General features: G+C 41.3%; 2 protein-coding genes and 3 non-coding genes across 5 annotated transcripts; 4 read left to right on the top strand and 1 right to left on the bottom strand.

Annotated features, from left to right (window-relative positions):
- The first annotated feature begins 612 nt into the window (after positions 1–612).
- LOC138958155 (uncharacterized) lies at positions 613–16,389 on the top strand. The gene is made up of 5 exons (XM_070329234.1): positions 613–770; positions 6,213–6,369; positions 7,803–7,903; positions 14,927–15,010; positions 16,127–16,389. The coding sequence occupies exons 1-5, from the start codon at positions 716–718 to the stop codon at positions 16,177–16,179; spliced, it is 450 nt and encodes a 149-aa protein (XP_070185335.1). The 5' UTR covers positions 613–715; the 3' UTR covers positions 16,180–16,389.
- A 43-nt stretch (positions 16,390–16,432) lies between these two features.
- On the bottom strand, positions 16,433–20,741 carry LOC138958154 (uncharacterized protein SCO4629-like). Its single transcript, XM_070329233.1, has 3 exons — positions 20,283–20,741; positions 19,346–19,469; positions 16,433–17,165 (listed from the first exon to the last, which is right to left on the bottom strand). Exons 1-3 carry the CDS (start codon positions 20,490–20,492, stop codon positions 16,702–16,704), a joined length of 798 nt encoding a protein of 265 aa, XP_070185334.1. The 5' UTR covers positions 20,493–20,741; the 3' UTR covers positions 16,433–16,701.
- A 561-nt stretch (positions 20,742–21,302) lies between these two features.
- Positions 21,303–21,374, top strand: Trnap-agg (transfer RNA proline (anticodon AGG)). The gene has a single exon. It is a non-coding gene; the product is annotated as a tRNA-Pro (tRNA).
- Positions 21,375–21,631: 257 nt separating this feature from the next.
- Trnap-ugg (transfer RNA proline (anticodon UGG)) lies at positions 21,632–21,703 on the top strand. Its single transcript has one exon. It is a non-coding gene; the product is annotated as a tRNA-Pro (tRNA).
- A 1,730-nt stretch (positions 21,704–23,433) lies between these two features.
- Trnap-ugg (transfer RNA proline (anticodon UGG)) lies at positions 23,434–23,505 on the top strand. Its single transcript has one exon. It is a non-coding gene; the product is annotated as a tRNA-Pro (tRNA).
- The last annotated feature ends 2,197 nt before the right edge of the window (positions 23,506–25,702 follow it).

Raw genomic sequence — 25,702 nt, forward strand, 5'->3', positions numbered from 1 at the left:
TCCGTGTTAATTATTAGTCCCCATTGTTGGCAGTGTGTGTGTGTGTGTGTGTGTGTGTGTGTGTGTGTGTGTGTGTGTGTGTGTGTGTGTGTGTGTGTGTGTGTGTGTGTGTGTGTAGAGCGATTCAGACTAAACTACTGGACCGATCTTTATGAAATTTGACATGAGAGTTTCTGGGTATGATATCCCCAGACGGTTTTTTTCATTTTTTTGATAAATGTCTTTGATGACGTCATATCCGGTTTTTCGTGAAAGAGAGGTACAGAAAAGCGTGCTATCCTTCTCAGCGCAACTACTACCCCGCTCTTCTTGTCAATGTCACTGCCTTTGCCATGAGCGGTGGACTGACGATGCCACGAGTATACGGTCTTGCTGAAAAATTGCATTGCGTTCACTTTCATTCTGTGAGTTCGACAGCAACTTGACTAAATGTTGTATTTTCGCCTTACGCGACTTGTTTTTCAGATCTTCTTGACGGCTGACGTACGTCAAGAACAAAACGGTCTTTGCTGCCATCCGTCAAACACAAAGGTCACTGCCGTCATGCGTCAAAGCGTTTCGGCGGAAAAGAACCGTGGTTGTGAAACGTGAGTTATGGCCCTTGATTTCGTCACGTGCTGAGAATTTTTATATTCCTCGGAGGCCTCAAAAGCAAAACGCGGCTCCTGTCTTCACGCAAATCATCCTCCATACCGCAGGTCCGCAGTAAATCAAAATGGCTGCGAAACATCTTTTTACTGCTGCTGCGGTTCTGCTTTTGGTGAACTCTGGTAAGTAATCTGTAATTTACTGTGGAACAATTTCGTTTTAAATCTTCAATTTCATTTTAAACGATACACGGAATAAAAACAAGAAGTCTCTTTGTTTGTGAGGAATCACGGAGTAAATAGCGAGATTTAAGAAACAGCACGTTTCGTTTTGCAGCTCGTTTCGTTTGGTGAATGAGTCACCCCGCGAAACGGAACGTGTAACGAGACGGCATAGGCCGCAGACAAGATTTAGATGTATTCACGTTTCGTTTCGGAATGAAAGGCCGGGCATGGCAGGATATGATCCGCTGACTGGGCATGGCATAATTTCAACTCCACGAGTCAATAAAGGATTGACATACTCGCATTGCACGCACAAGAGCTTCACATTTTTCAATTCATGCACCTGATCACATACGAAGCCAGAATAAAAATTCGATGCGATGACCTACTTCTGCTTCGCCATTTGCTTTCTCACCATGAAGTTGGATAAATGTACCAGGATCAGCACCCTTCAAAATATTTCAGTTCACAACAGTTGTCTACCTCCAATGAACACATTCTCAGCGCTGAAAGACTGTGAAAGGGTTGATGAATCTAGCAATGCATTAAATGGCCAACAAATAAAACTGTTAGTGTGCAAAAATACTCACAAAAGTTGACGAAATATTGTTCGTTTTTTGGGGGTGGAAAACGTGACTGCGTTTTGACGTTCCACGTTCCGTTTCAGTTGACCTTCACCTTTCCAGCGAGAGACCCCCGAAATAATGACGTTTACCACAACTTCAAAACGAAACGTCCCAACGTTTCGTTTCTTAAATCTCCGTATTACGAGATTTCACCTTGCGATCAACGAAGTGTTTACCGTATTTTTCATGACATGTAGAACATAGCCTTGAATCCGGCGGTGTTTTTCCTGGGAATGACTAATTCTTTGTCTCTCCTCTCTTCACTTTACTTGTCTGCGATTCAAATAACTGCAAGCATTCTTTCTAGCTCGCTTTATCTCTTGTCTTTCTTGTTGACAGGTAGCACATTTTTGTCAGGATAACATTTCTTTTTGAAAGTGCTTGCTTTTTGGTTGCATCTGCAGACGGACACCTCCTATTTACTTTTTCTTTTTCTTAGATTGCTTGTTTGTTTGGTTGTTGATTGGTTGGTTGGTAGGTCGCTTTGTTTATTTGTTTGTTTGTTTGTTTTGGTCAGTACATTACTTTAAAGCTGGTTCACCTAAAAAGAGTTAGATAGGGATTTAAAACAGTAGATTATCCGCCTGCATTCTGAATGTTGGCTTCTTTTCGAATTGAGCAGTCAACTCTACTATCTTTTCATGCATGAAGAAAAACAAAGAAAGTCAATGTTGCACATGCATTACTGATTAAACTTTGCTGTATGATCGATAAGCTGCGCATAATTAAGTCTTGATTTTACTCTGTTTCACGCGAATATTATCAGACTCAATTTATTGTATTTACAGAAAGAACATGTGCCAGTTTGGCAGCTTCTATCTTTACATTGGCTGTGGGACATGGATAAATGTTCACGGCTTTTCCTTTACCTGATTACGATCACCAATATTTTTGGTCCCGCACTTCTTACATAACAACTGTGTTTACACCCCCGGTATAGGGGTGTGTATAGGTTTCACTGGATGTGTTTGTTTGTTTGTTTGTGTGTTTGTGTTCGCATATAGATCTCAAGAATGAACGGACCGATCGTCACCAAACTTGGTGAACAGGTTCTATACATTCCTGAGACGGTCCTTACAAAAATTGGGACCAGTCAAACACACGGTTAGGGAGTTATTGGTGGATTAAGATTAAGAGTGACTTATTAATGGTCAAAGGGAAATAACCTTCTCAGTTGGTGGCAGTGAGAATGGTTATTTCCTACCTCGATGTACCCTTTCGCAATGGACCCTGTGTTTACATTCTGACTTCTGACTTCTGACTTCTGACTTCTGACTTTTGACTTTTGACTTTTGACTTCTGACTTTTGACTTTTGACTTTTGACTTTTGACTTTTGACTTTTGACTTTTGACTTTTGACTTTTGACTTTTGACTTCTGACTTCTGACTTCTGACTTTTGACTTTTGACTTCTGACTTCTGACTTCTGACTTCTGACTTTTGACTTTTGACTTTTGACTTCTGACTTCTGACTTTCTCTCTTCTGACTTCTGACTTCTGACTTTTGACTTCTGACTTCTGACTTTTGACTTTTGACTTTTGACTTCTGACTTCTGACTTCTGACTTCTGACTTTCTCTCTGTCTCTCTGTCTCTCTGTAAGGACGGGGGTGTTTTTCCTACCTCGGAGGAATTTCTTGTTTCATTTTGTATTTGATAGCATGGATTTGCTACAAGTAAATACTTGACAACAATTTCTACAAAGTCAAGACAGACTTAAATTCCCACTCCTTTTCTTGAAAATAGTCTACAGCTTACCATCTCAGATTTGGCCATGCCGTTACATGGAATAAGCCCATCCCTCCACATGGTCACATACCAAAATGAGCAGCCTGTGTGCTTTCTGTAAATGCCACCAGTAGTGGTAATTAAGATTCATCAACAAACTCATCACAGTAAGCATTACGGGGGTTGGGTTTTGGCGTGTGACCAAGTGGACACATGGTGATATCCCATGTAAAAGCCCAGCCAGACCAGCGAAGGAGTGTGCCTTTTAAACCCAATTAAGTGCCATTGTATTTCCAACCATGCAGCTCATTCCCCCTGTCGCCTGTCAGCAATCTGTTTCTCCCGTCTGTGTCACTGCCCAAGTCTGACATCTGTCTGTTATTACGTCTGTGTCACTGTGCAAGTCTGTCCAATTGATCTGATTCTTACGTCTGTGTCTCTGCCCAAGTCTGTCCATATGTCTGTGTCTCTGCTCAAGTCTGCCCATCTATATATATATACGACTAGTGTCTGTCTGTCTGTCTGTCTGTCTGTCTGTTCGCGATGCACGGCCAAAGTTCTCGGTGGATCTTTTTCAAATTTGGACACCGTATTCAGCTACACCCCGGACACAACCTCATCAATAAGACATTTCAACACGTGCTCTCAGCGCGCAGCGCTGAACCGATTTTGGTTCCACCTGAGCTACCCGGGCCCCCATACCGACACACCAAAGCCGCTAGACCACATCACAACGCCAAAGTTCTTGGTGGATCTTTTTCAAATTTGGACACCGTATTCAGCTACACCCCGAACACAATATCATCGATGAGATATTTCAACACGTGCTCTCAGCGCGCAGCGCTGAACCGATTTTGGTTTTTCTGTTCATTTCACCATTCCCAGTAACTCTTCCTTATCTTCTCCAGTGTTTTGCGTTTATCTCCCTTCCTTCGTGTGGCTTCAATCCATATTCCCGTTTCTACGTTACTATTTTTAGAATGTCACTGCGCTGTCCAGAACGCTTCCCTTGCACCCGTAAGTTGTTCTTACTGTCAAAGTGAAAAGGTCGAATCAATTTATAGCCACGCGAAAAATACACTGTCTCCTATCTCTATATATTTATAGATATAGATATACATATATACCGGTATATACGGCTTCTGTGTGTGTGTGTGTGATTATGTGTGTGTGTGGGCAAAACCTGTGGATTGTAGAGTTCTGTTTGTGATGGGGTCTAGCGGCTTTTGTCTGTCTGTATGTTCTGGCATTTGAGAAGCCACAACAGATAATATAGGGCTAAGAAATAAGCTCTAAAATTCTCAATCCCGTTTGACAGGACTTTGCCTTCAAAGGTGATTGTGGTGAACCGCCACGCTGTCTGTCTCTGTCTCGCGATTCACCCCGGCGAAGCCGGGTATTCCTCTAGTTATAAATGTTTCTTACGTCTGTGTCTCTGCTCAAGTCCAACAGCTGTCTGTTATTACGTCTGTGTCACTGTCCAAGTCTGTTCATTCTATCTGTTTCTTACGTCTGTGTCACTGCCCAAGTCTGTCCATTATATCTGGTTTTTTACGTCTGTGTCTCTGCTCAAGTCAAACAGCTGTCTGTTATTACGTCTGTGTCACTGTTCAAGTCTGACATCTGTCTGTTATTACGTCTGTGTCACTGTCCAAGTCTGTCCATTATATCTGTTTCTTACGTCTGTGTCACTGTCCAAGTCTGTTCATTATATCTGTTTCTTACGTCTGTGTCTCTGCTCAGGTCTGTCCATTAGAAATGTTTCTTACGTCTGTGTCACTGCCCAAGTCTGTCCATTCTATCTGTTTCTTACGTCTGTGTCTCTGCTAAAAGTCTGTCCATTATATCTGTTTCTTACGTCTGTGTCACTGTTCAAGTCTGACATCTGTCTGTTATTACGTCTGTGTCACTGTTCAAGTCTGACATCTGTCTGTTATTACGTCTGTGTCACTGCCCAAGTCTGTCCATTATATCTGTTTCTTACGTCTGTGTCACTGTTCAAGTCTGACATCTGTCTGTTTTTACGTCTGTGTCTCTGCTCAAGTCTGTCCATTCTATATGTTTCTTACGTCTGTGTCACTGTTCAGGTCTGACATCTGTCTGTTATTACGTCTGTGTCACTGCTCAAGTCTGTCCATTATATCTGTTTCTTACGTCTGTGTCACTGTTCAAGTCTGTCATCTGTCTGTTATGACGTCTGTGTCACTGCCCCAAGTCTGTCCATTCTATCTGTTTCTTACGTCTGTGTCACTGTTCAAGTCTGTCCAGTCTATCTGTTTCTTAAGTCTGTGTCACTGCTCAAATCTGTCCAGTCTATCTGTTTCTTACGTCTGTGTCACTGTTCAAGTCTGTCCAGTCTATCTGTTCCTTAAGTCTGTGTCACTGCTCAAATCTGTCTAGTATATCTGTTTCTTACGTCTGTGTCACTGTTCAAGAATGTCCAGTCTATCTGTTCCTTAAGTCTGTGTCACTGCTCAAATCTGTTCATTATGTCTGTTTCTTACATCTGTGTCACTGTTCAAGTCTGTCCAGTCTATCTGTTTCTTACGTCTGTGTCACTGTCCAAGTCTGTCCAGTCTATCTGTTTCTTACGTCTGTGTCTCTGCTCAAGTCTGTCCATTCTATCTGTTTCTTACGTCTGTGTCACTGTTCAAGTCTGTCCAGTCTATCTGTTTCTTACGTCTGTGCCTCTGCTCAAGTCTGTCCAGTCTATCTGTTTCTTACGTCTGTGTCACTGTTCAAGTTTGTCCAGTCTATCTGTTTCTTACGTCTGTGTGTCTGTGCAACTCTGTCCATTATAATTTTTTCTTGCGTCTGTGTCACTGCTAAGTCTATCCATTGTATCTGGTTTTTACGTCTGTGTCACAGCCCAAGTCTGTTCAGTCTATCTGGTATTTAGAACGTTTTTTTGTGTGTTGTTTTTTGTTATTAACAAAACAATACGTTACATTTAACTATAGTTTTTTTATAATAAAAAACACACACGTTCCAATTACATACCATTCTTTTTTTTCTGAACCCGTGTTAATGAGGAATCTCCTATTTCAGCCGTGGGCGTGGCGAACACAACCACACAAATATGCAGCACCACCGAGCGGAGCTTACTCTTCAACGTCTGTCTCATGAATTTTGGCTGGGACCACTGGATGGATATGGCCGCCATGATGAGCTCCACCACCTGCCTCAGGGAAAGGCTGCAGTGCCCGTAAGTAGTTAACACTTTACACTGTTGATGGGCAGCAGTGCCCGTAATTAGTGAAGCGGTTAACACTATTGACGGGCAGCAGTGCCCGTAAGTAGTTTACAGTTTACTTTGTTGATGGCCAGCAGTGTCCGTAAGTAGTTAACAGTTTACACTGTTAATGGGCAGCAGTGCCCGTAAGTAGTTTACAGTTTACACTGTTGATAGGCAGCAGTGCCCGTAAGTAGTTTACAGTTTACACTGTTGATGGGCAGCAGTGTCCGTAAGTAGTTTACAGTTTACACTGTTGATGGGCAGCAGTGCCCGTAAGTAGTTAACAGTTTACACTGTTGATGGGCAGCAGTGCCCGTAAGTAGTTTACAGTTTACACTGTTGATGGGCAGCAGTGCCCGTAAGTAGTTTACAGTTTACACTGTTGATGGGCAGCAGTGTCCGTAAGTAGTTAACAGTTTACACTGTTGATGGGCAGCAGTGCCCGTAAGTAGTTTACAGTTTACACTGTTGATAGGCAGCAGTGCCCGTAAGTAGTTTACAGTTTACACTGTTGATGGGCAGCAGTGTCCGTAAGTAGTTTACAGTTTACACTGTTGATGGGCAGCAGTGCCCGTAAGTAGTTAACACTTTACACTGTTGATGGGCAGCAGTGACCGTAAGTAGTTTACAGTTTACACTGTTGATGGGCAGCAGTGCCCGTAAGTAGTTTACAGTTTACACTGTTGATGGGCAGCAGTGCCCGTAAGTAGTTTACAGTTTACACTGTTGATGGGCAGCAGTGCCCGTAAGTAGTTTACAGTTTACACTGTTGATGGGCAGCAGTGCCCGTAAGTAGTTAACAGTTTACACTGTTGATGGGCAGCAGTGCCCGTAAGTAGTTTACAGTTTACACTGTTGATGGGCAGCAGTGCCCGCAAGTAGTTTACAGTTTACACTGTTGATGGGCAGCAGTGCCCATAAGTAGTTTACAGTTTACACTGTTGATGGGCAGCAGTGCCCGTAAGTAGTTAACAGTTTACACTGTTGATGGGCAGCAGTGCCCGTAATAAGTGAAGTGATTAACACTGTTGATTGGCTTCAATGCCCGTAAGTAGCAAAACTAGACGATCTGCTGCTCTCACAAAATGAACGCCCCCGAAGAACTACTGAGTGATGTCCCTTGGGGTGAAACTGTCGATGCTTCGCTCATCTTCAAAATAAATTCAGCATTGTTTTTTTCGTGTTGTAGCTGCACTCAAAGAGGAGGCTGGTACAGTGGAACCCTCCTTTTAAGACTCCCCAATTTAAGACTTCCTCCTTTTTTAAGACTTTGCTTTTTCAGATTTTCTATTCATCTGTAAATTTACCCCAGTTTTAAGACTCCCCTTTCTTAAGACCTGACTTTCTCAGATCTGACTTTCTAAGAAATTTCTGACAGTTATCATTGTTCTTGTTGTTTGTAGTTCTGCAAAGACTGTCGTGGAATGCATCAACAACTTCAAAGCCGATGACCTCGCCGACTCATGCTGGCAGGGACTGAAGGGTGCTATAACCGACATGCTGCGTACGTTATCTCTTTTGGCTCTTCTATTAATTAATAATAATGATAATAATAATAATAATAATTGTCAGTAAGTACTGGTGTCACATGACTGATGTGAACCAGTTGATTGGCTAATGGCGATGCGCTTAAAACTGTTAGCGCACTCTTGGAGTGCGCTAACTTTTCCACAGAGCGTATTCTTCCGCCCTTTGCCTAAGCAAGACTGTACTCTCATCCTCAGAATTAATCAATGACATGTATAGCTTATATTCTCCACATTACCAAATGACCATAAATTTCCTGCGGATTAAAGCAGATGTAGTTTTTTTCTGACAGATTCCATGCGCCTGTGCCACAGTGAAGCCCAGTGATCTAAAAATAAAACCCGCTGTGTCTAATTTTTCAGTTTCGACTTGCGAAGATTCTTCTCATAATTATGCCGTGTTAGTGGCATGTAGCTTATTATCCACATTACCAAATGATGAGTTAGTGGCAATTCCCAGCGGCTAACAGAAAACACAAATGTTATTCCGATAACCTACCAGCCAGACCAGCATTTGGAAGTCGACTGACTCGATCGACTCTGTCATACGTTGCAGACTACACTGAAATACGAATGCATCAGTTCAGTAAATGAATGGTTTCCGAATTATTATTTCAAGGCAACAACAATCGGAATCGAAAACGTGTAGGGTTCAGAACGTTCTTACCATGTTTAAGACTTATTACCAGCCTGCCTCATGCGTGCAGACGCAATGCAACGTGACGAGCAATTTTTGATTTTGAAATGAGACTGCAGTGGTTCGATTGCCCTAGCCTAGCTGACGACATAAACCCCGCTCAGCAAATTAACATGTTGGGCAAATGTGACAGAAAAAACGATGGGGATATAATACGTGTAGGGTTCAGAGCATTCTTACCGTTCATATTTAGCAACAGAATCCCCGATGAGTGAAGATACAACACGAGAAACATACCACATTTATTTTGAAAATGTGCTAACCGTAGACCTGTGTCCTTGGAGTCAATTCAAGGGGCATCACTCTGCACAGTCAATCCGTCCAACTCGAAGCTCGACTGAAGGTTTCGAATCGCAAATAACTAAGAGCACAGTCCTTTCTCCGAGTTCAAATGAGGTCTCTATGAAAGATCATCACTTTTTAGCTTAACGCTACACTGGAATTTACCAACATAAATTAAAACAAGAGTTTGCGTGTGACAAAAGCACGACACACTTGAGACAGCCCACACAAAAGTATACTCACGGAATAAAATAACTTAACATGTTTTAAAATTTAATATCTCAAAATCGGAAAAAGTTGCAGGAGAGCGGGGTGGTACGATCATAGAACCATCAATTCCTGAGAAGAGGAAAAAAACCGGAATGTTCTCGGTTGCTTAGTTTTTTCACAATTGGTCCTCAAAGACGCATGGTGTCATTTTGGAGTTTACTAGACTGACGCCTAAGCTTGCCGACGCTGCCGACAGCCAGTGCACGCTGTGTGTGCTGTAAACAGGTAGGCCTGCACTCTTTGACTCTCGGGGCACGTCTACCCGTACTTGAAACCTGCAAAAGGTCTGCTGCTGATCCACGAATATTGCATGAAAGTACTGCCTTTGGTTTGTCCGTTTGTTTGTGAGTGAGAACAACTCACTAAAATGTTTCTTTCTCTTTGCCCAAAACTGTCCACTCTGTCTTTCTCTTTCACCATGCCACGAACGTGTGTGAACGATAGACTCGTCGCAATAGGGATGTTGAGAGGAGGGATGACTTATACTGATGTTGCTAGGAGATTCGGAGTGACCAGGCAATCAGTTGCCTTGTGGCGAAGAAGGTACCAGCAAAACAACGGTAACGTTCGAGACCTGCCTCGCCAAGGACGGCCCCGTGTCACCAATCCTCAGCAAGACCGCTTCATTAGGGTTGATCGAATTTCGACTTCACAATGAAATTTGTTTGGTTAATAAACGTATTGAGGCTAACCTTCACTGCTCCTGTGTAATTTAATTGCGGCTGCGATCAACCAGTGCACGCACAGCGCTGTCAAACACACAGTGCTAAGTTTGTAAACTCCAAAATGACACCATGCGTCTTTGAGCTCAAATTGCAAAAAAACGGAACAAGCCAGACTATTCCGGTTTTTTGCCCATAATGAGCAATTGAACAAGCTTTACGTTGGTACAAAACTCACTCCTGTAACTTTTTCCGATTTTGAGATACAGTTTAAACAATGTTAAGTTATTTTATTCCGTGAGTATAAATCTTACACGACCCGACCACACAGTTATGCCTATCCAAATGCGCGTAGCAACATGTGCGTTTTGAATCTTCTTTTTTCTCTGGCGGTACTGACAATATCGTTATTGAAACAATCCCAGTGCACTAAGGGATTTATAGAGCAAATCTCGAAAATAATTATTGAACTCAGCGCTATGCGCTTCGTTCAATAATGAATTTTCTCGATTTGCTCTATAAATCCCTTAGTGCACTGGGATGTCTCAATAACTAAACAAATTAATCATTGTCAGTAAGTACTGGTGTCACATGACTAATGTGAAACAGTTGATTGGCTAATGGCAATGCGCTTAAAACTGTTAGCGCACTCCAAAACTGTTCCAGAGAGCGTATTCGTACGCCCTTTTGACAGAGCGAGGCTGTGCCCTTTCTCTCGATTTGAGAAGATTCTTCTCATTCTAGTGAGATGTACCTTATCTTATCCACATTACCAAATGGTGCTTGACACTAAATTGCCCGCAGCTAAAAACAGAAGTGTTTTTCTGACATATTTCATGGGCCTGTGCTACAGTGAGGCTATGCCTCTTCTTTCGATTTGCGAAGATTCTTCTCATCCGCCGTGTTAGTGACATGTAGCTTATCGTCTCCACATTACCAAACAATGATGCTTGACCCTAAAATGTCCAGCGGCTAAAAGCAGAAGTGGTTTTTTTATTGCTGACAGATTTCGAGCTAGACAATGCTATTCTGGAAGTCGATTGACTGGCCTACGTACATGAAGCAGACGACAACGCCAGTTCAGTTCTGAAATGAACGGTTTTCGCATATTTCAAGACAGCTACGATGTAGACTAAAGACGCCAAGGCTTCAAAACATGCTTACCATGTAATCATAGCACCAACCTCCCAGATGAATGCAGGTGCATTGCGAGAAATAACATGCCAATTTTATTGTTTGCGAATGAGGGAACCAACGTGTCACTGTGAAATCAGGGGACGTCACTCTGTTGCTTGGGGGTTGTTCATTGTTTGGGAGCATAGAACATTCTGATACATGTTTTTCTACCAATAATTACCTGAATATTAAAGCGAAACTGTATGCTTACGGGTACATTTAGTATAACTGTAACTCATACTGTAAGTTGCTTATCAATAAAACGGTGCAGAGGGTAATCAAATCGTAGAATGCATGGTCGACGATTGAACAGTCAATACCCCCGACATTTACACACACAAAAGTAGACCTAACTCGACCTGTCCACAATTTATCCAAACGCCAGCAGAAAAATGTGCCTTGTCAAACGTTTTGATCTTTTGTCGTTACTGACAATATTGTTATTGAAACAATCACAGTGCGCTAAGAGATTTATAGAGCAAATCTTGAAAATAATTATTGAACTCAGCGCTAGGCGCTTCGTTCAATAATTCATTTTCTCGATTTGCTCAAAAATCTCTTAGCGCACTGTGATGTCTCAATAACTTAAATTATCATTTCAGTGTCCAATATGGCTATTTGACCAATCAGGACCGATTCTAGGTGACCTGCTACATGTTATGACGAACAGGCAGGAACCCGTTTTATTTATCAAGCTAAAAATAACGAAAACAAACTAGAATTTACTCTCAGGAATGACACTTTTGATTTGTTTATGATAATACACCATGTTAAAACAATTGTGTCGGTGGATCGGGGATACAGAATGGCAAGGCACCACCCACCTTTTTAGTAAGCCATGCTGTGCGCAGCTCGCTTGAAAATTGCATTGTCAAAGTTCGCAAAAACCAAATAAAATGGCGTACTCAGTTTACGTCAAGTGTGGTTTTAAACCATTTTCTTCTTGTCTGCTGTTGATTCTGAATATGTTCCTTTCTCTTGCAAATGAAAAATGGCAAATTTATTGCATGAATGTAAACAGGGGAACACCTTCGTTCTCAAACTCTTATGTGTCAAATTGCCGATTCTGTTTATCGACACGTTTTTAAGTGGCGGTGCTAATCGAACCAAAAAACAAGTCGCATGATGCGATATAAAAACATTTTTAGTCAAGATCAACACCGCAAACCAGTCATCGCCGAGACTACATTTAGATAGTCTCGGCTAACCTTACCGAAGACCGAGACGGGCCACGCTCGTCTCTGCGAACCTGTTTTTCTTCATTCTTAGCACATTTTTAGAGTAAATATGACATATCTATATATATACGACTAGTGTCTGTGTGTCTGTGTGTGTGTGTGTGTGTGTGTGTATCTGTCTGTGCGCGATGCACGGCCAAAGTTCTCGATGGATCTGCTTCAAATTTGGTGGGCATATTCAAGTAGACCCGGGACACGACACAACCTGGTCGATATTTCAACACGTGCTCTCAGCGCGCAGCGCGGAACCGATTTTGGTTCCACCTCAGCTATTTTGGTTCCACCTCAGCTTACCCGGGCCCCCATACCGACACACCATAGCCGCTACACCACATCACAACGCCAAAGTTCTCGGTGGATCTTTTTCAAATTTGGACACCGTATTCAGCTACACCCCGGACACAATATCATCGATGAGATATTTCAACACGTGCTCTCAGCGCGCAGCGCTGAACTCATTTTCGTTTTTGGGTTCATTTCACCATTATAAGTAACTCTTCCTTATCTTCTCCAGTGTTTGGCGTTTATCTCCCTTCCTTCGTGTGGCTTTCCCGTTCAGTTGTAAGTTACTACACTGCGCTGTCCACTGCGCTGAGCGTCTTCGGATATTCCCGGCGTTCTGTTACTGTTACCTATTTTTAGAAGGTCAACGCAGTGTACAGAACGTAAATTGGACCCGTAAATTATCCTCACTGTAAAAGTGCAAAGGTCGAATCAATTTATAGCCACGCGAAAAATACACTGTCATCTATCTCTCTATAGATACGGCTTCTCTGTGTTTGTGTGTGTGTGTGTGTAAGTGTGTGTGTCTCTATGTAATCAACACCTGTGCATTCTTCAGTTCTGTTTGTGATGTGGTCTGGCGGCTTTTGTGTAATTTTATGTACTGGCCTTCCTTTGAGAAGCCATAACTTGCTCAGTCCTGTTTGAGTGGAGTTCGCCTCCAAAGGTGATTAACACGGTTACATTCGTCGACAAGGATGGGACTCGATATGGTCAGGAATGGCATTATGGCCACTGAATCATTTTCGTGCTGTTCCCATTCCACGAATCTGGGAGGGACCTAAGCTTGGCGGGTCCATAGTTCGGACGGCTCTAAGTACTTCTTCCCGGCGAAGCCGGCTACCCGGCGAAGCGGGTATTCATTCTAGTATCTATATATTTTTGTAATACTAGGAGAAGACGAGGAAAACAATGCAATCATCTATTTCTGAACATTCGATTTTAATGACAACTTTAATGAGCAAACTGAATAACTCATGTTTAAGCTTCCCATAGTCCGTACTTCGTAGAATATTGCTTGACAAAAATTCCAATCAATTAAGTCGAAAATTGAGTGTATGACAGTGCGGCCTCAACTTTCACAAAAAGCCGGATATGACGTCATCAAAGACATCTATCCAAAAAAATGGAAAGAAAAGTCTGGGGATATCATACCCAGGAACTCTCATGTGAAGTTTCATAAAGATCAGTCCAGTAGTTTTCTTGGAATCGCTTTACACACACACACACACACACACACACACACACACACACACACACACACACACACACACCCACACACACAAACACACACACACACACACACACACACGTACTCCCACATACACACACATACTTTCACACATACATACATACATAGATACATAGATACATACTTACATACATATGTGACAGGGGAGGCTACCGCTCCTTTCACAGCAGACCCTGCACCCGAGTTGTTGGCCTTTAAAAGTCAACACCAGTGGATTGTAGAATTCTGTTTGTGATGGGGTCTGGTAGTTTCCGATTGTCTGTATGTTCATGGAAACCTTCGGGTTTGCATAACAGTTTTTATAGGGCTAAGAAATTAGCCCAAATATTTTCAAACCTGTTTGATTGCACTTAGCTTCACGAGGTGATCGTAGTGTTTCGGCACTCGGTTACATCTGGCGCTTGCGAGCAGGGATGGGACTCGGCATGATTTGTTCAGGTAATGGCATAATATGACCACTGAACATTTTCGTGCTGTTCCCACTCTGCGAACTTGGGATGGACAGTGGTCCCCCGGTTCGGAACTTCGGGGGCGATTGTGACAGGGGAGGCTACCGCTCCTTTCACAGCAGACTCTGCACCCGAGTTGTTGGCCTTTAAAAGTCAACACCAGTGGATTGTAGAATTCTGTTTGTGATGGGGTCTGGTGGTTTCCGATTGTCTGTATGTTCATGGAAACCTTCGGGTTTGCATAACAGTTTTTATAGGGCTAAGAAATTAGCCCTAATATTTTCAAACCTGTTTGATTGCACTTCGCTTCCCGAGGTGATCGTAGTGTTTCGGCACTCGGTTACACATACATACATAAATACACCACCACCCTCGTCTCGATTCCCCGTCTATGTTAAAACATTCACTCAAAACTTCACTAAATGTAACAAACAACAACTAGGGCTTAGAAATCAAAACATGTCATCTAGCAAATGCGTGCAACGTTAACTGCTCTCAGGGGGGAGACAAGTAGGAAGCAGTCATTGCAGTCGTTGTCGTCGTCGTTGTTGATGTTTTTGTTGTTGTTGTTTTTCTTGTTGTTGTTCTTGTTCTTGTTCTTGTTGTTGTTGTTGTTTTTCTTGTTGTTTTGTTGATGATGATGTTTTTCAACACAACTCACACTATGCTGATAGTACCTGCGTTCTGTTTCAGTGGAATACCAGTTTGGATGCACGTTTGACGATATCGAGGCGAAGTGCTGGCGGATCAGAGGGTTCCCAAGACTCCTCAATAAATGTGAGTCTGTCTGTTTGGGACCTTCTCCTTTTATTTGACTGGGACCGGACTTGAAGATATAGACTGGAGTGTGTGTGTGTGTGTGTGTGTGTGTGTGTGTGTGTGTGTGTGTGTGTGTGTGTGTGTGTGTGTGTTTGACGGTGTGTGTATGTGTGTATGTGTGTTTGTGTGCGTGTGTGTGTGCTTGTGCGCACGTGTATGTGGGGGTGGGTGGGGGGTGGGTGGGTGTGCGTGTGAGAGAGAGAGAGAGAGAGAGAGAGAGAGAGAGAGAGAGAGAGAGAGAGGGAATTGAATTGAATTGAATTGAATTAAACTTTATTCAACAAAGATTAAGATTTAAGACAACGTCTTTTCTTACAATCTGTCCTTGAGAGAGAGAGAGAGAGAGAGAGAGAGAGAGAGAGAGAGAGAGAGAGAGAGAGAGAGAGAGAGAGAGAGAGAGAGAGAGAGAGAGAGAGAGAGAGAGAGTGAATTGAATTGAATTGAATTGAATTGAATTGAGCTTTATTTAACAAAGATTAGGATTTAAGGCTACGCCTTTTCTTACAGAGAGAGAGAGGGGGGGGGTGGGGGGACTGAAACTGCAGAACTGTGGGGCGTTAGCAGAAACAACAATCCATTTTCGATTCATAACTGTTTATCTTGCTAAGCTATCTCACCTAGCCCTTGTGAAACTGCTATGGGTACGCTAAGGTTTTACCAAGAGCACCTTGGTAAGATGTTACGGCATGCTGACAAAAATTTATATTCAGCAAAACCAAAAATAAACTACTGTGGCAAGGCCGACAACACCTGTAAATCAGTTTTGGACTTGCAGCTTGTTAATTCATTGATTACCTCCCCTGGAAACCATTTTTCTTAGAATTAAGTTATTGTTTTTGTTTAGTTTTTTTAGTTTTTATGTTATGTTTTTTTTGTTTTTTGTGTTATCAGGTATTTTGATTTTATACTTCAGATTGTCAAAGGATTAAGTCAGTTAATTTGTGGGTGTCACTTTAGGAATTAGCGTGCACCACACTTTAACATTATCAGGATTTATTTCTAGAGCACAGCAGTGACAGTACGCACGGCGTATTTACTAAGTATATAATGGAATGTGTTATTGTGTGTTTTCAGCGTCTACAGCCAACAACCAACAAGCAGCGGCGGGAGGTAGGCCCCCCATGTAACTCCCCGTCACAGCTATACTTTCATCTCGATTTGTAAATGAAATTAAACACTTAAAATGCATACGACACGTGTAATAGAGTAAGTGAGAGTTATACGGAACAAATCTCCTGTCACCAGAGAAAATAACAAGCATTCCGAATGTACAAGCGACTTCCTGCCTTAAAGTTAATGTTTTGGTTCAGAAATAAACTGTCACTGTTTACCATAAACCATGTAACTCACAGTTTTTGTGTCTGTTAATGTCTATAACAGGTTCTCTCCTGTTGGTTTTACAAGCAAGTTATGCACAATCAAATTCTGTATGTTTATGGGGTGAATTTTCAAAACGAGTCCAAGTGCTTTGTGAGTGTGTGTGTGTGTGTGTGTGTGTGTGTGTGTGTGTGTGTGTGTGTGTGTGTGTGTGTGTGTGTGTGTGTGTGTGTGTAGGTGTGTGCATACCTGCGTGTGTGTGTGTGTGTGTGTGTGTGTGTGTGTGTGTTCATTTCTTTCTCCTCACTGAAAGTGTGTTCATTTCTTTCTCCTCACTGAAAATGTCTACTGTATCTTCCAGTGAATTGTAAGTACTCAAAAGCACGCACGACTGCTTCGGGTATTTCTTGTTTGACTTGAAACCCCAGCTCCCCGTACAGAAATATCCTTTGCATGTCACCAAGCATCACCGATATGACGTCATTCAAAGGGCCAATGTCGTCATTGGGATAGTCCAGCAGACTGACGTCAGGTGACGTAACGATGACGTCAGGATTGCTCTCCGAACTGGGCCATTGTGCAAGGAAGGTGGCATAAGCACGTCGCTCCATGTAAGGTTTTTGCAACAGGAGAATCGAACGAGGTTGAATTCCAAGAAGGGAGAGAAGTGTGTAGGTGTTCTTCACGTTCTGCCCTGTGTTGGTTGACTCCCTTTCCAGCAGAATTCTCTCCCTTGGTACCCCTCGTCCTACGGCTACGTCACGAAATACGTCTGCTTCCGGAACGGTCCATAACTCTGTGGATTAACCAACAAACAGTTTCAAGTGAGAACTTCTCAACAGCAGCCATAAAGATAGTGCCTGCTTGATTAAAGCATCCCTAAAAAATGAACTACTTAATTAATTAATTAACCAATCACTTAATCATTCGCTCAATCAATTACACAATAAATAAATTAACCAATCAAAAACCAATCACTAAATCCAACATCCCGCATATCTACCCATCCATTCATACTCCAATCTGTCAATCAATGAGTCACCCATGCAATTAATCAATATAATTGATAACTAATCAACAATCTAACATTCAACCCATCTGCCCATGCTTCAGTCAATCCATTAATGAAGCAAGCAAGCTAGCAAGCATGGTTATACAAATCAGGGAAAGTGAAAATAAAATATTGAAGGGAAGGAATTCGCGTGCAAACTGCCTCCATACCCATCCCAAGGTAAAACACAGGATATTTCCCCCTTCTACCCTGTATTTTGATACGCCTTCAATGCGGACAGTTTTTAAAGGCTGACATAGTCCTATTTAATTAGTTTAATTACTTCCAGGGCTTTTCCCATCGTTGCGGGGATGTATAAATTAAGCTTCCTGCAAAGTTTTAGGTTTGAAGTCCTTACCAATTACGAGAAATAATTAATTATTTATTGCATTGTTTAGCAACAGTTCTCCAGGACTTGGGCTATTTTTAGACCGTTGACGTCACTTCGTGACGTTTCGTAAACCAAAGATGGCGTTTGAGACTGTTCTGTTTACATTCGACACTATCAACACCACTTTGCAATACTGACATATTTTTTTCTGTGTTCGAAAGCTACAGCCAATCGTTATTATATCCCCTTAGGTACAGTTTTATAACATTATTGGCACATGTAAACAATATGAATTAATTAATGAACGCTACAAATATGGCAGCCTTTAAAGAAGAGGCCAGACAAAAATAAAGATAGCTGAATCGGTCTGGCATGACCCCATGTGGTCTCGAGACAAAAATCAAAACTAAACAAACTCAACAAGACAGGTTGACTAAATGTTTTGACTTGTTTTTTGTTTTCTTCTTTTTACATTTAGTCAAGTTATGGTGGTCGTGGTGTATGTATGTATGTATGTATGTATGTATGTATGTATGTATGCATGTATGTATGTATGTATGTATGTATGTATGTATGTATGTATGTATGTATGTATGTATGTATGTATGTATGTATGTATGTATGTATGTATGTATGTATGTATGTATGTATGTATGTATGTATGTGCGTGCGTGCGTGCGTGCGCGTGTGCGTGTGCGTGTGTGTGTAGAGCGTTTCCAAGAAAAGTACTGGATCGATTTGTATGAAACTTAACATGAGATATTCTGGGTATGATATCCCCAGACTATTTTTACTTTTTTCGGTATATGTATTTGATGACGTCATATCCGGCTTTTTGTGAAAGTTGAGGCCGCACTGTCACGCCTTCATTTTGTAATAAAATTGATTGACATTTTGGTCAAGCAATTTTCGAAGAAGGCCGGACTTTGGTATTGCATTTCAGCTTGGAGGCTTACAAATTGGTTAATGAGTTTGGTATTTAAAAATCTGAAAATTGTAATTATAAAACGATCCAAAAATAATTTCATCTTATTCTTCATTATTTTCTGATTCCAAAAACATATAAATATGTTATGTTCGGATTAAAAACAAGCTCTGAAAATTAAAAATATAAAAACTATGATTAAAATTAAATTTCCGAAATCGATTTAAAAATCTTATTCCTTGTCGGTTCCTGATTCAAAAAACATATAGATATGTTATGTTTGGATGAAAAACAAGCTAGGAAAGTTAAAAAGAATAGAGATACAGAAAAGCGTGCTATCCTGATCAGCGCAACAACTACCGCGCTATACTGGCTTGTCAATTTCACTGCCTTTTCCACGAGCGGTGGACTGACGATGCTATACGGTCTTGGTGGAAAAAAAGCAGTGCATTCAGTTTCATTCTGCGAGTTCGACAGCTTGACTAAACGTAGTAATTTTGCCTTACGTGACTTGTTAATCTTCTTCTTCTTTCTTTCTTTGTTTGGTGTTTAACGTCGTTTTTCTTCTTCTTCCCTTTTCGTCTTGTAATGTTTTCACAAGAAGGATCATAAAAAAAATTATATATATATATATAAAAAAACAAAAAAACAATTCAAACTCATCCTTACGTTTGGTCAGGTTCCCTGTTTTGCCGGACATAACCAGCCAGTGTCCGTACCCGTCAAGCCACAAGTCTGCTGCTCGTCTGGCTACCCTGACGTCATAACTGCCCATTGCCATAATGACGTCACACTGGAACGGAAAATTCGCAGGCTGTGGTTTCAAACATAAAAATTATTGCTGCCAACGATGATAACTCTCAGGTTTCAATTGTCAGCGCAATTTACAGATCGATACTATAATGTCTTATTCTGATTAATATTCGTTGATTTTAGTGACAATATATAGGATCGAGCTGTGCCACTGTGTCATCATCATCATCATCATCATCATCATCATCATCATCATCATCATCATCATCATCGTCATCGTCATCATCATCATCCTCTCAACCGTTACTGCTACTGCTACTACTGCTGCTACTTCTTCCAGTGCTGCTCACTACTACTACGGTCGAACCTGCCATGGCGACCGCCTCTCAATAATGACCAACTGCCCATCGCGACCACCCCAAAGAATCCCGACGATTATTTTTGCAATACTTTCATAATCTGTTCATAGCGACCACCTGTCCATAACGACCACTTTGAGTAGACAGGTTAGACTGTACTACAACTACTACCAGTACTACTACAACTGCTGCTGCTACTACTACTACTACTACCATACTACCATAACGGCCACTTTTGTTCTGTCCCTTGAGTGGCCGTTATAGACAGGTTAGACTGTACTACTACAACTACTACTGCTGCTGCTGCTACTACTACTACTCCTACTACTACTACTACTACTACTACTACTACTACTACTACTACTACTACTACTACTATTACTACTACTACTATACTACCATAACGGCCACTTTCTTTCTGTCCCTTGGGTGGTCGTTATAGATAGGTTCGGCTGTACCACTACTACTACCACTACAGCTATAGCATATCTCACCTTTCGAAGCGTGTGGTTCAACAGCATATAATTCCATATAGTTTGTGCAGCTGTAATGTCACGCGTCGGTATGACATCACATTCATTTGGACGGGCGCCTGTTGTTACTGTCGGTGTAAACGTCAACAGAAACCAAAACGCCGCGAGGGAGGTTTTGTTCAGCGCTATGTATCTCGGTATTCCTGTCACACACTGGGCGATGTACACCATTCTCGTGTCGTAACTATTGAATTCAGCGATAGAACGTGTTTGGTCACACACATTCCACACTGCACACACTCTATTTGAGACACTGAACAACAGCCAAAAACACAGGCGCCATAATTATGTGTTTTCATCAGAATTGTGTGCTGTAAATCTATACTACACTGATGAGAACAACATTTTTTTTTAATGCCCGCTGGTTTATCTGTGCACACATTTGACCCAAGTTCCACACTACACACACTGAACACACGTTTCGTTGCTCTCACCTTGACCTTAACACACTTTGCCAAGAGTAAAAACACAGGCGCCAGAAGTTCTTTCAGCATTGTGTTTGCTGCGACAACAATTATTTATCTTGTGAATACAATGCACACCATCCTCCCCCCCACCCCCCCACCCCCCTTTGAAGACCCCTCAAACATGAAAATTCGAGTTTAAAAACAAGAGGTATTCAAGTTCAATTCGATTTACATATGTAGAATATAGGTGTTATGGGGGCTGATTTTGGGGGGTCTCAAAAAGGGGAAGTCTTAAAGTTTGTTTTTGTTTCTTTGTTTGTTCGTTTGTTTGTTTGCTTGTTTGCTTATCTCGTGTGTGGAATATCATTTTCGCTATTATAAGTTAAACCTTCCAACTATCCCTTTTAGAACACTGAAATTGATGAGCACATGTCGACTCTGTTCCCAGGCGTACATCACATACAGTACGGCTATAGATATGCATATGTCCACTGATTAAATCATAACAAGCTTCTAAGCACACTTCAATGAACGCTAACATATAAATTTACATATTTGTTACTGTGAATTCATCGGCTCGTTGGTCTAGGGGTATGATTCTCGCTTAGGGTGCGAGAGGTCCCGGGTTCAAATCCCGGACGAGCCCTTATATTTTACCATCATTTTTGTTTTCGTTTTCGATAGAAATATTATCGTTGCCTCGTCTTAATGTCACCTACGTATGTCATTTACGCTTAATGTAAGCTCAGTGCCATGAAACCAAGTAGAAAATCAATACATTTGTATCTGCAAGCTCGCGCCGCTCATAAGTTTTGTTGTTGGTTCATCATTGTTCGGCTCAGAAAACACCAGCTGTCACGCAAAGTCAAGTTATAATGTTTATGATTTGAGTGTTTATACATCGGCTCGTTGGTCTAGGGGTATGATTCTCGCTTTGGGTGCGAGAGGTCCCGGGTTCAAATCCCGGACGAGCCCTGAATTTTTGTAACATTGTTTTCACACGCATCTCGTACAACGTTCATACTGATATTTTTAACAAAAAGTTGAAGAGAGGTGATAAACCTTTGTACACCTCATTTATGTTAGCATCTTCTTCTTCTTCTTCGTTCGTGGGCTTAGACTCCCACGTTCATTCATGTTTTTAGCACGAGTAGATTTTTACGTGTATGACCGTTTTTACCCCGCCATTCAGGCAGACATACGCCGATTTCGGGGGAGTGTGTTACCATCTAAACTAGAAAGCAATACGCCTTGATTCTTCATAACTCCATATCTGGTAAATCAAAATGGACAAGCACATTACATATTCTGTGTCTGTGTTAAGGGGGGGGCGATTACCTATAGCTCTTGTCTAATGATGAGGCAAAAGGCAAAAACCTAATGCACCTCACACACCAATTCCCCGCCACATCAAAATATTCCAACATTTTTGTAAATTCTCTGTTGTCTTTATAGCTCGTTGATCTAGAGGTATGATTCTCGCTTTGGGTTTGGGAGGTCCCGGGTTCAAATCCCGGACGAGCCCGTCGCTAATTTGTACCTTTTTCTTCTTTTAACATTTAGTCAAGTTTTGACTAAATGTTTTAACATAGAGGGGGGAATCGAGACGAGGGTCGTGGTGTATGTGTGTGTGTGTGTGTGTGTGTGTGTGTGTGTGTGTGTGTGTGTGTGTGTGTGTGTGTGTGTCTGTGTGTGTGTGTAGAGCGATTCAGACTAAACTACTGGGCCGATCCTTATGAAATTTGACATGAGAGTTCCTGGGTATGATATCCCCGGACGCTTTTTTCATTTTTTCGATAAATACCTTTGATGACGTCATATCCGGCTTTTTGTAAAAGTTGAGGCGGCACTGTCACACCCTCATTTTTCAATTAAATTGATTGAAATTTTGGCAAAGCAATTTTCGACAAAGGCCGGGATTTGGTATTGCATTTCAGCTTGGTGGCTTAAAAACTAATGAGTGAGTTTGGTCATTAAAAATCGGAAACTTGTAATTAAAATTATGTTTTTATTAAACGATCCAAAAATAATTTCATCTTATTCTTCGTCATTTTCTGATTCCAAAAACATATACATATGTTATATTTGGATTAAAAACAATCTCTGAAAATTAAAAATATAAAAATTATGATCAAAATTAAATTTCCGAAATCGATTTAAAAACTATTTCATCTTATTCCTTGTCGGTTCCTGATTCCAAAAACATATCGATATGATATGTTTGGATTAAAAACACGCTCAGAAAGTTAAAACGAAGAGAGGTACAGTAAAGCGTGCTATGAAGCACAGCGCAACCGCTGCCGCGCCAAACAGGCTCGTCACTTTCACTGCCTTTTGCACTAGCGGCGGACTACGTTCAGTTTCATTCTGTGAGTTCCACAGCTTGACTAAATGTAGTAATTTCGCCTTACGCGACTTGTTTCTAGTTATGGGGATGGGGGGTGGGGGGAGCGAGGATGAGCACAAACTTTTGTCTAATAATTAGGCAAAAGGCAAACTCTAAAGGACCCCACACACCCATCCCCCATCCCCCACCAGACCAATATTCCATAGCCTACCACCCCCACCCCTCCTCATACCCCTGTGGTTAAAACCTCGTTTCAGAACGCAGCTCAGGTAAATTTCTGTCAGCAACTGTTCACACAGCATTGCGTAACAGGGTAACAGGTAAATGTGAGGTGTAAATTCCCTTTTGTCTTTAGAGCGGCTCGTTGGTCTAGGGGTATGATTCTCGCTTTGGGTGCGAGAGGTCCCGGGTTCAAATCCCGGACGAGCCCGTCAATAATTTTTACCTTTTTCTTCTTATTCGTTCATGGGGTGAAACTCCCACGTTCACTCATGCTTTTACACGAATGGGTTTTTACGTGTATGACCGTTTTGTACACCGCCATTCAGGCAGCCATACGCTGCTTTTGGGGGTTGCTTGATTCTGGGTAGTACTGTTGGTTTGTCTGTTTTTCTGTTTGTTTGTTTGTTTGTTTGTTTGTTTGTTTGTTTGTTTGTTTGTTTGTTTGTTTGTTTGTTTGTTCGGTTTTTTTGTTTTGTGTGTGTGTGTGTGTGTGTGTGTGTGTGTGTGTGTGTGTGTGTGTGTGTGTGTTTGTGTGTGTGTGTGTGTGTGTGTGTGTGTGTTTGTTTGTTTGTTTATTCCTTTCTGTTTGTCTTTCTTTCCTTCTGTCTCTCTGTCTTTATATTTAGTCAAGTTTTGACTAAATATTTTAACATCGAGGGGGAATCGAAACGAGGGTATGGTGTATGTGTGTGCGTGTGTGTGTGTGTGTGTGTGTGTAGAGCGATTCAGACTAAACTACTGGACCGATCTTTATGAAATTTGACATGAGAGTTCCTGGGTATGAAATCCCCGAACGTTTTTTTCATTTTTTTGATAAAATTCTTTGATGACGTCATATCCGGCTTTTCGTGAAAGTTGAGGCGGCACTGTGACGCCCTCATTTTTCAACCAAATTGGTTGAAATTTTGGTCAAGTAATCTTCGACAAAGCCCGGGGTTCGGTATTGCATTTCAGCTTGGTGGCTTAAAAATTAATTAATGACTTTGGTCATTAAAAATCGGAAAATTGTAAAAAAAAATAAAAATTTATAAAACGATCCAAATTTACGTTTATCTTATTTTCCATCATTTGCTGATTCCAAAAACATATAAATATGTTATATTCGGATTAAAAACAAGCTCTGAAAATTAAATATATAAAAATTATTATCAAATTTTTTTTTCGAAATCGTTTTAAAAACACTTTCATCTTATTCCTTGTCGGTTCCTGATTCCAAAAACATATAGATATGATATGATTGGATTAAAAACACGCTCAGAAAGTTAAAACAAAGAGAGGTACAGAAAAGCGTGCTATCCTTCTTAGCGCAACTACTACCCCGCTCTTCTTGTCAATTTCACTGCCTTTGCCATGAGCGGTGGCCTGACGATGCTACGAGTAAAATGGCATTGCGTTCAGTTTCATTCTGTGAGTTCGACAGCTACTTGACTAAATATTGTATTTTCGCCTTACGCGACTTGTTTTACATTTAGTCAAGTTTTGACTAAGTGTTTTAACATAGATGGGGAATCGAAACGAGGGTCGTGGTGTATACATGTGTGTGTGTGCTTGTGTCTGTGTGTGTGTGTGTATGTGTAGAGCGATTCAGAGATAACTACTGGACCGATCTTCATGACACTTCTGAGTATGGTATATGCAGAAGTTTTTTCATATTTTTGATAAATGTCTTTGATAACGTCATATCCGTTTTTTTGTGAAAGTTGAGGCCGCACTGTCACACCCTCATTTTTTGATCAATTTGATTAAAATTTTAGCCAAGTAATCTTCGACGAAGCCCGGACTATGGGACTGTATTTCAGCTTCGAGGCTTACAAATTAATTAATGAGTTTGGTCATTACAAATCTGAAAATGCTAAAATTAAAATTTAAGTAATCGATCCAAAAATGATTTCATCGTATTTTCTAGTTTTTCCTGATTTCAAAAACATATAGATACGTTATGCTTGAATACAAAAAAACAAGCTCACAAAATTAAAAAGAATACAGAAAAACGTGCTTTCCTGCTTAGCGCAATAGAAGCTACTGCGCTTTACCGTCTTGTGAATTTCACTTCGTTTTGCACGTGAAAAATGAGCGATTTCTTTGTCGCAGGGATTGACAAAGTTGTTTTGTCTTGGTGAAAAAATGCAGTGCGTTCTGTTTCATTCCGTGAGTTCCACAGCTTGACTAAATGTGACCCTCCACCACGGAATGAGTCGCATGTCACCTTTGCATGATTTTCATATTTTTACATTTTCCTAAAGAATTTTTTTACGCTCTATCCAGTGGTGAAAACCGTTTTAGAAAAGAGCGAAAACTTATTAAGCCTGTGACTAAGGTGACCCTCACACTGTTACCAGACACTCCCCGGACTTATATTAAGCCTAGCGCAGAACCGCGCGAGGTGACATGCGACTCATTTCGTG

This window comes from Littorina saxatilis, linkage group LG2, assembly GCF_037325665.1.
Source record: "Littorina saxatilis isolate snail1 linkage group LG2, US_GU_Lsax_2.0, whole genome shotgun sequence".
Taxonomy (NCBI): Eukaryota; Metazoa; Mollusca; class Gastropoda; order Littorinimorpha; family Littorinidae; genus Littorina; species Littorina saxatilis.